Below are 10,937 nucleotides of genomic sequence, written 5' to 3' on the forward strand. Positions count from 1 at the left end.
TCGCAGTTGTTTAGCATCAAATGGAGCATATACATAAGCAGATCCAATGCAAGTAACAGCATCAGAGCAACCATCTTTAGCAACAGGATAAGAAGAAAGAGTAGCAGTTTACTTAGTTATAACCTGTCCTTTTCTACCAGTCAAACCTAACTTTGTTTTCAAGTTTAAAATGAAATGGGTTCATACAAACGATTGCAATGAACAGAAAAACAAAACAACACTTTCTTTTTCTAAGAGATTGTAGTGCAGAGGTTACATAAAGAATTGTTTATATTTATCATTCACATTATTAAAAATATTTTATTTTGAAGATTATTTATATCTGAATCCTGTGCAAAAATAGAGCAGCATCAAGTCCAATAAAAAATTTGAAATTTGATAAAAGACCAAATACATCAAAGATAAAAGAAGCATAAAAACTTGTAGAGAAAATAAAATGGTAGCCTATGCATAACATATTGTGTGCAGGAAGAATTTAGACATGGTTATGTCAACGTAATGCCCTGAATTGAATGAGATGGCACCTGCGAAGTCAACTCCTCAGGTTGATAGTAGTGAGGATGGATTTCTGTGCAGGCTATGAATGCCTTTGTCATTCATGGGCAACCACCAGCAGACACGCCACGTCTAAAGTCTACAAAGGGAACTTGGCTGAAACAGTGAAATGCATCATTCTGTTGCCACCACTAGCTACATTGATTGAAGCATGCAAGAGGCACATACTGTACATTATGCATAGAACAGGTGGAATGCCAACGTTTTTAAGTGGAATTTTATGCAAACAAAAAAGAAAATACTACCAGAGAAATGGACCCTAACCAATAGAAATGCGTGAAAGTTCACTGAAAAAATAATAGTAAATAGAAATGCGTGAAAGTTCACTGAAAAAATAATAGTAAATAGAAATGTAAAAGCAGGACAGAATTTTATGGGATTGTTTTTCAGTTTTCCTGACTCTCAGGGCATGAGTTAATTGAAAAAGTGTTGTGAAAACATTAGTCCCCGTCGGCCAGCAGGGACTAATAAAAGCGGCAACTATAACAATATATCAAGCCAAAGAGTCTGTGTGCCCTTGATCTCTGCAGATGGTACAAAAAGCTGGAAGAAGTACGTTACAGCCAATGCGTGCAATTATATTAAATAATAAAAAACAAGTTGCTCTTCAATTTTACAACAAACCATGTGTCGGTAACCAAATTTGTCACTGTGAAATAATCTTCAAAAATGACCCTGTTTGCCCTGTGAAAAGCAACAACTATGCCAACCTTTGGAGAGATAGCAATTGATCACTATCATATTATAATCTTCCTCTGCATTTGAGAGGGGCAGCTCTCTTGTATAATCGATGTATTTGAGATTTTGTGTACTTTTCACCTGAAAGTACAAAAAGAAATATGACAGAACTAAAGATGATAAATGTAAACCTCAACAGTAGACATACGAATATTAACTGAGGTTCACGATGAAGGGCAGAGTCCACGGGGATTTGAGCACATAATGAGTTGAATATGTGATAATTAAATAAAGATAAAAAAATATCAACAAACAAGGAAATGAGTTAGCTTTTCGCATTCAGACCAAGATACCAAGGCTTGCTTGCAATTCATTAATTACATGTAGCATGGACTGGAAACTAGTGGACTCCATAAATGTACAAAGGCATTATTTACTCAACATACAATTAATCAGTAATGATAACTCAATTAACACATCTAGACATACAAACTAAAATGCATTCATTAAAGTCCTCTTGAAAATATCAAGTTCAAAAGCTTTGAATACAAGATCTCAAGCAAAACATTTCTAACAATTTCACTATAGTTTCCCCTTTGTAAGAGTTCCTCCCCTAATTACATTACAAATTGCCTTAAACTAATAGGCATCTTTTTGATAACTAACCATTTTCGGGTTAGTTACGAACTCATTTTTGCACAATTTGAAACAAGGTTATGAACTTCACAAATTTCGTGCAAAAGTAGTCAACTTCTTAACCTTGACCAAAAGTGAAAAACGCATAATTTGAAGCCCATAACATAAAAGAGAAAATAGGATATTGTCTTTGTTTGGAGTAGTCTTTATCGAAGTGGCTTTCAATCTTCATTTATTTCATCTTTGATAACCTTTGAATTCAACCCTAACTGTGAATTATTTATCTTGCGTTCTTGATCACGTGCTGATGATATTCAAGAATGTTTTAACATATTAATTTGACTATCGACACCCATCTGTATCATAACATGAAAAACAAATCAAACCTTGAAGCCTAAGTAAGCTTCAATATTATTCTACCAATTAACTCAAAGCCTTTGGCTTCAACATCATAGGAAAAGTATCATCATCAACACATTGCATTTGTTGATTTATTTCTAAAGCTTTTGTCAGAGAATCCATTTTTGCATAGGCTGGAACCATGTTGTTCGTGAAACACATCTATTCGAGGAGATCTTTCAAACAAAAATCTCTTGACTTCCAAGGATGCCCATAGAAAATTTTGAAAGCATCTAATACAAACCAAAATAAGGAGAATGTGGCTAAGGTTGTAGGATCCAACTGCACATCTGTCAAACACATTTATTTTTAAAAGATTCTAAAACTTTGTCAGCAAATGTATTTGGTGAGTATCCCACAATCATTATGTTCTTTGTGAAACACATCTCTGAAACATTCCATCAAATAATATGGGTTGCTTGTTTAATATTGAGCAGTTGGCATACACTGAGACATGTCCTTGCAGTTTCTGTCAAACAGATCATATGATTTATGATTCAACAATTAGCATGCATGCCTACAATGACAATCGCAGCTCCAATCACAACATTAAACACAATTTCCCCCAAAATTGATAGCTCCAGTTTCTAAAATCGACTCTTGGCTGTCACTTGTATTTGAATGAAGACTTTCAAAGCCTTCCCAATACAATCTATCAAATCACCTACATAATTTTGGACCATAAATTGGAGACCATCAATCATGGAATACCTTAGCAACTCTTTGTTTGACAGTGGCAGATGCTGGGAGTTCAACTTTGTAATAGCTCGTCACCATGCAAATCATCTCATGGGAGGCATTTTATCAAACACTTACCAGGTTTCCTTTAGTTGTTGCAGTACCATGTGACTCCTTAGAGCATTTGAGCAAAAAACTTAAATTGATGATTATGATCGTTCCTAACAAGCTTTTTTCCTTTCCGCATTCACAATTTGTCAAACAGATATCATGGACTCCTCTCGCTTGTGCTGAGAACCCTAGCATAACTCTGGTTATCGCATCCTTGGAGATTGCAAACCCCTTTTGTTGTACTTCACCGTTCAAAGCGTTACCATTACCATAGCAAATTTATTATTATTATAGATCCGCTAGCAACACCATGTAAGGTCCGAAAGGGGAAACATTACAATGTAGGCTGCCATACATGAGAAATAGGGAGGATTTAAGATGGGACAAGTGAAAATGTGGAGCTGGATAGATATTTAAAAGGGGCAACACACAGAAGGGGTAGATAGCAGTGTGGTTGTGCTTAGAGAAGAGAGGCAACCCAATCGAGACCAAAGGCACGTAAGTGAGAAAAGTTTGGTGGGAGGCAACTGAAGGAGGTGACAGAAAATTGCATTTTCAGAGAGAATTTTGAGTAGATTTTGTTGAAGAGCGAAGGATCACTGCAAATGTAATAGCACTGCTTATGCAGGTATGTGTTTTTCAAATTGCAGATCCAAATGTATATAAATAGGAGTAGAAGAGACATGTCTCTACATTAATCAATATTGGTTATTGTAAGTTAATTGTTATTAGACATTATAACAACAACATACATATATATCAAATGCAATAATGTCTAAACAATAACCATAGGGGATCAAGTCTAGATCACATCAATCGGACTGAAGCTACAACATCAACACTCCTCTTAGCTAGGGAGGATAAACACATGACCATATATTACCTCAATGTAATATAAGAATATCTTTAATCAAAAGATATTCAACATTTTGATATTACATTTCATATCATGAGAATTGGCCTCCAGAATATCAACATACATAACATTCAACATGTATCAAAAAAAAATTCAGAAGGTATGTGTACACACATTCTCATAATGTTTACCATATGAACAACCATGGTCTGTTTAAGGAACTTAATCCACCATGCAAGTAATCTTCTATTGTGATCTGCTTAGACACCATAAGACGTCTATCATAAAAGAAGGTCATGGTCTCTTAAAGGAACTTAATCCATCATGCAAGTAATCTTCTATTTTGATCTACTTAGACATCATAAGATGTGTATTATAATAGAAGGCCATGGCCTATTTAAGGAATTTAATCCACCATGCAAGATATAATCTATTTTGATCTGTTTCGATCATCATAAGATGTCTATCTTGATAGATTAAGTTATTGAAAGATCGTCACCTTTCAATAACTTCTGCAAAACCAAGTGATAATCATTGACGATCTTTCAATAACTTCTACAAAACCAAGTGATAATTATTTGGAAGTCATCACTTCCTCATGATATAAACAGGGGATAGGCCCAAATTATACAATCACACACATGGATTTTTAGACTCCCTTTGAATATCAATCTTTTGAGATTGTCATCTAATGATGCTTATAATGGAGTATCAAACTCTCTCTGAATCTAATATCAATCCTCCTTTTCCTGCAAGAACATACTCAGAAAAAATCAAGGCAAATAGCTCTTCTAGTATACATAGAAATAGAAATAAGAATGTTAATATTGATTAGGATGTTAGTAATATAACATTAGTAATTATTTACATGTATAATACCTTAATGATATATTTCATGTTATTACTTTCATATACACTTAATAAACATTAGCCCGACTATATTCATATTCATACCTTCTAAATGATGTTGCTGTCCTAATGCCTATATTTAAAAAAACCTTTAATAATAGTGGACCCTGATATGTACCAACCTGGTGTGATTGTCCTTACATTTATTAGTCAATCGCCTTTATATATTTCTCTCATGGTAATCAGGTGATACTATCGTGCTATTTTAATACTTCATTCCCATCACTGACATACGAAAGACGCTTCAAGTATTCGGTGGCAGATAACTTGCCATTGTAGGATATTTATAAGATATTTGTGTATTAAATTTTTCTCCTTGCTGACTACGATCATCCCCATGTTTTTATCCCTGCAATTGATCTGACTTGTTTGCACAGCTAGGCCTTTCCACACACTCATCTCATAGAGCACAGCCACAAAACAAACAGTTTGGTTGTCGGTATGCTTCATTGCACACTAATCACAAAAACATTCTTCCACTCCACTATGTATCGATACGAATGTCAGAGACTTCCTTGTAGACATTATCAACTATCGGTAGTTGATGACAATTTGCCAAGACTTGATACATCGGCATTGACATTGAGCTCAAACTCAAAGGAGTTGCAACATTTTCATGTTTGCCTAGCATTGTGCATTCATATCTACCATAGCTAGTTCCCCATTAAATGCAGCCTCAATCTCGTAACATGCAATGTAAAGAACACACAAATCACTCAATTAGCTTGTGTAAGTCTCCGCCACTTCAAACCAAAATTGGCCTACACAGGTTCAGCCAGACTCTGTGTCAAAATGTGACTCTCCTGCTTCTACAGTCAAATGAAACCCCACACTGCGCTTTTCGATGTTAATAAGGAGGTAACAAAGACAATGCAGAAAAAAAAATCTCTCTTACATTTATGTACCCCCCACACTATAACCACCATAGTCTCAACACATGCGGCCTCAACTCATGCAAATCTATCAGCGACTACAATGATCTTGTCGATACAACTTGGGCCATAATATGGTAGAAACAAAAGATATTTCATTTTTAAAAAGAAAGCAATTGGAGAAGAATGGGAAGAGAGTTATATGACAGAGAAAACAATAAAGGTGTAAGTTGAAAAAAAGAATGTGAGGCAGAGAAACAATATATAAGGAATATAAAAAAGTGTGTAAGAAGAAAGAGAATATGGAGCAGATTGCTGCATAAGAGAACGAGTGGAAGAAAGTGGAAAAGCAGAACAGAGCAGTGTGTGGAAAAGGGAGAATGAGATTAAAGAATATATATATATATATATATATAATTTTTTATTTTTTTTTATTAAATTTGATGTAGAAAAGTTGGAAGAATAACAAAAAATTATATATTTACATAGAAAAGACTAAGAGTGAAGGGAAGCTACATGTATATCAGAACTTGTTGTGTGATTAGAAGAAAATATTTTTGTTTAAAAAATTGACTCGAGGTAGAAGTGTTGAGTGTTGACTTGGTGGTCAGCACCTCCTTGGACATTTGTGCTGTGGATCTGGATAAGTCTCAGCATTTGTATCAGGCATTAATAGTTCAAGCTTTTGGTGGAATGGCAAATGCTACCTTCAATTGGTATCAGAGCCCTTGGGTCAAGGGTTCGAGTCTCCCTTCAGTTGGACCTAAAGGCTCAGTACTTCGAACTTTTGGTGCAATGGCAAATGCTACCTTCAAATGGTATCAGAGCCCTTGGGTCACGGGTTCAAGTCTCCCTTCAGTTGTAGCTGAAGGTTCAATCGGTGTTGGGGGAGATTGTTGAGTGTTGACTTGATGGCACCTCCTTGGAGATTTGTATTGTGGATCTTGGTAAGTCTCAACATTTGTATCGAGAATTAATAGTTCAAGCTTTTGGTGCAGCGACAAATGCTACCTTCAAGAAGAAAATGTGTGAGCTAAGATTAAAGAATCTATACAAAAATAAATATTAGGTTGAAAAAAGGAATTTGTGAAATTAAAATATCCATCATCAATTGGGTAAGCAACATTGTCGAGGTGGAAAAGAAGAAAATGTGTGAGCTAAGATTAAAGAATCTATACAAAAATAAATATTAGGTTGAAAAAAGGAATTTGTGAAATTAAAATATCCATCATCAATTGGGTAAGCAACATTGTCGAGGTGGAAAAGAAGTTTGCCTACAGTGGGTTGGTGCTCACGAAGACAGCAATGGGGAGTTGGAGCTTCCAGTAGGTCGGTGCCTACAAAGTGTGGGAGTTCGAGCTTCCAGTGAGTCAATGCTCATAAACGTCGAGGTTGGAGCATCTAGTAGGTTGGAGCCTACAAAACATTGTAAAAGAACAAGTGTATATATAAAGCAATTATTTGTCATGGTTTTCTCTTGCATTGGGTTTCCACAAAAAATCATTGTGTCATTGTGTTCATTTGCATAATTATTGATTTCAGCATTAAAAGTTATTAAAGCAATTGTTCGGATAAAAAGTGTTAAATTGGTAAAGTTGCCATTATATTGATTCAAGCTATAATCATAAAATATGAAAGCCCAATCATAATAATCTACCTGATGGAATATGTGTTCATAACAATAATGTGAAACAAGCATAAATGCATGGAGAGTTCTTTTATTACAGCCCATGAATTTTTTGGGTCAGAACTCGCATTGCATTTGGATGGTACTATGGGCTATAATGGTCATAGATACAAGATTTAGAACGTCTATATGTACGCTTTTACTTTAATACCATTACAAAAATCACTACGATAACCAAAAATAATAATAAATACGAATTTAAACTGAGATTTTATGATAATATTCAAATTAAAAATATAAAAAATGGGAAAATGATAATAACGCATAGTATAATATAGTTAAGGAAAGGTTTGATATCTCCAAATATGATAAAATAGAGCACAAAGATAATCACTAAAGATCACTAATGGATGGTTAACAGCAAATGATAAAATATCAGCATTAAGATTCATTGAAAGATATCAATATATTAGATTAAGACAGAAAGATCTTCTCCTGAGAGAAAACCATCAACATTAAAAAACATCAACTATGACAAACAAGATTTTGCATAGTAATATAATAAACAAGATTTTGCATAGTATTATAATAAAATGTTATGTAGCAAGAAAGGCCATTCAGAGGCTATGAATGTAAATGGTCTATCTGCAGATTGTTGAATTAAATTTTGTTTCTTGTTGCAATCTACGAATAAAGAGACTGTGTTTGTTTTATGCTTAAGATTTGACGATGCTGAGCAGAGAGGTGCTTGCTCTTTGCATAAAAACTAATTATACTAAAATTGTTTCTGAAGACGATTGTGAATGGGCCTCTCATTATAATACTTATAAAAACTGCCCTTTGAAGACAGATAAAGAAATTCAAAAAGCTATAACGTTTAAACTGCCTTAAAATGATTGCTTCCGATATCTCAAAGTAACCATAAGATAAGTCCTTGCTATATAGTCCATAAATAAAATTAAAAACCATCAAATACTCTAAAATTAACATATATGTCACAATCACATAGATCTCTTGACAGTTTAATAGACCAAAGAAGCCAACCTTAATCTTCTTAATAGTTTTCTCAGAAACCCATCATCATTACAGAAGATATCAAAATAAAATAAGAGAAACAAACTAAATAAGAGAAAACTAGTAAAATTAATCTGAGCTTGAAACTCTGGGAAGCTAAGGAGGAATTACCTGTGGTTCCTAAAACTAAAGAACACCTTCATGGGATTAAGATTGTCCAAAATTGTCTTAATATATGTGCATATATACTAAAGATCCTCATCCGACAGTTTCTACTCTGACTCGGAGTCACTGCCTTTTTGATATTGTTCCAGCTCTTCAGAAAGTACAGACTCACCCTTGATGCCTTTTCTCAGCACATCTCGGACGGTCTCAATTCCTTTTTCAGAAATGAAATTCTCTTTAATAGAAAGCTCACAGAAATAGGGCTTGTTTGCAACAGCTTCTGCAGCAGCCTTAGCCCCAATTCCAGTCATAGCATTTGCACTCAAATCAAGTTCTTGGAGCTGATCATGACCTTCCGAAATAGCTTTGCATATTACAACTGATCCAACGTCCCCGAGTTGGTTATCTATTGCAAAAAACCCGGTCAGCAAGTTCTTTACAGCAAGGCATTCTGCTAAAGCTGGAGCTGCTTTTCGAGTGATATAATTTCCTCCAACCTTAAGAACACTTAAAGATGGAGCTGTATCCTTGAGGCTGCGGGCGATAGCAATCACCCCTTTATCATGGAGATCCATATAGCTTAATATAACTACTGTGAGACCTAGATGTCCAGAGATGACTTTGCTCAGAGCAACCCCGCCTACTTTTCCAAACCTGTTATCTCCTAAACAAAGCGTCTTCAACCCACGGCTTCTACCCAAAGCGTTTACTAAAGCCGTAGCACCGCGGATGCTTATTTTGTTTCCTGAGAACTCGAAACTCTCTAGAGCAATGCATTTCGTGAAAAGCTCTGAAATGCTCTCTGCTGCATCGTCTTTTGACTCGGTATAAATGAAATGCAAAACCTTAATAGTTTCAACACATGGAAGTAGCTCACAAATGGTTCTAGCAGCTTCTCTGGACACGCTAGCACAAGCTAATTCGAATTTTTCCAGGGTTTTCTGAGATTTCAAGAGTGGTACAAAAGCTTTGACGCCCTCCTCTCCCGAATTCCCTAGATCAAGAGTCAAGGATCTCAGCCTACATCTTAGTAAAGCAGATGAAAATATTGACATAACCTGAAGTGCCTCATCCATAGATCTTCTATAGGTAAAATGCAAAAGTTCCACTTTTCTTAAAGTTTCCCGAACACCCATCAGGGCTCCCTTTGCAACAAGGGCTGCCTTCACTCCGAAACTGTGGTCGGCGAAGCGTACCTTGGTACAAGAACCCTTGAGTTCTTCTTCCAATGGCCTGAAGAGCTCTATAGCCAAGCCCTGATCAAGATATAAAATATCACCATCTTTCTTTGATATATCAAAAACAGCTTCTTTCAACGCCGCATCTGATTGATTCTGGATAGTCGTCATGACCTTTATCCAGTTGTACCTAGCATAAATTGAAGATAACGGCACGAAATCAAGATAATTGCAGAACGAACTCTATATATATATATTATTACTCTATGATGAAGTTTCCAATTTTCCTTCTAAACTTTGTTTCTAAAAGTGTAGTTTATAAATTTGTCTCGAGCAATTTCCTACATATTCGTCTCCTCGTTATTGCTCCAAGTTGTAAATCAATGAAATCAAACAAAAATTAATTGTCAAGAATAAAAATCAAAAACAAATGTCAAGACAAAAAGAAAGTCGGTTTCTGAAAAAGAAACCTCTCACCGCCACGGAAACTCCCGTCTATGTCTGAAAGATTTTAATTTTGCATTTCAGATATTTTCCAATCAGGTATGAATTTTCCGCGCCCAAAATTACGGCTGAGATTTCAGGAGGATTAGGAGTTTTTTCTTTTAAGAATAGTAAGATGTCATGTTAACAAAAAACACACTATTTTTTTATTTTTAAGTTTTTTATCACTCGTCACCTTAGCATGTCTACAATTTAAGCTTTGGTTGGTTGTTTAAAAAATGGAGAATATTTAAATATTTTAGCCCCATGTCTAAATTTAAAATGACGAATTTAAAATTCAGTTATCCGGTACGGATATGTTATTGTAATTTGTATATTGTATTGGGTTGTCCATTAATAATTATTAGTTCCTTCCTACCTAGAACTATTGGAATTGTTTGATGCCAACTAACAATTTATTTGAACCAATCAGCTTTCAAGAATTTTTAAGGCTGTTTGATTTGATAAAGTTTATAATTTTAGTGAATTAAAATATTTAAATAATGTTTTTGTTTGAATCTCTATTGACTACTCTCAAAAAAGCAATGAAAAAAAAAGTATTTTTAAACACTTTAATTAGCAAAAAAAGAAAAATCATATGACCATTTAATTTAATTTATTATCTATGGCACAAGATCATTAAAATAGCTTAATTACATCTGGTGCTTTAGCATATTCTCATCTCAATCAATCCAATCTCATCTACAATTTTCCTTGAGATACATTTCACCAAGAAAAAAAAAATCATTTTACAAAATCGTATAATTATTGAGTGA

At 34.7% G+C, this 10,937-nt stretch overlaps 1 protein-coding gene across 2 annotated transcripts; it reads right to left on the minus strand.

The window, feature by feature from the left end:
• Positions 1 to 867: 867 nt before the first annotated feature.
• On the minus strand, positions 868 to 10,235 carry LOC149570824 (RAN GTPase-activating protein 2-like). 2 transcript variants are annotated; one of them, XR_016359721.1, is made up of 3 exons: positions 10,024 to 10,154; positions 8,507 to 9,868; positions 868 to 1,374 (listed from the first exon to the last, which is right to left on the minus strand). XR_016359721.1 is itself a non-coding variant. In XM_089812404.1 (2 exons), the coding sequence occupies exon 2, from the start codon at positions 9,847 to 9,849 to the stop codon at positions 8,608 to 8,610; it is 1,242 nt and encodes a 413-aa protein (XP_089668530.1). In that variant the 5' UTR covers positions 9,850 to 9,868; positions 10,149 to 10,235; the 3' UTR covers positions 8,275 to 8,607. The 2 variants fall into 2 exon arrangements, 1 of the variants encoding a protein (XP_089668530.1); XM_089812404.1 differs by lacking the exon at positions 868 to 1,374 and having other exon boundaries at positions 8,275 to 9,868; positions 10,149 to 10,235.
• Positions 10,236 to 10,937: the final 702 nt, after the last annotated feature.

Source organism: Cupressus sempervirens, chromosome 2 (assembly GCF_028749045.1).
Source record: "Cupressus sempervirens isolate cs-2001-9-10 chromosome 2, ASM2874904v1, whole genome shotgun sequence".
NCBI classification, from domain to species: Eukaryota; Viridiplantae; Streptophyta; class Pinopsida; order Cupressales; family Cupressaceae; genus Cupressus; species Cupressus sempervirens.

Excerpts from the sequence above, each read along its gene's own strand:
- LOC149570824 (XM_089812404.1), bottom strand. The coding sequence starts at position 9,849 with ATGACGACTATCCAGAATCAATCAGATGCGGCGTTGAAAGAAGCTGTT.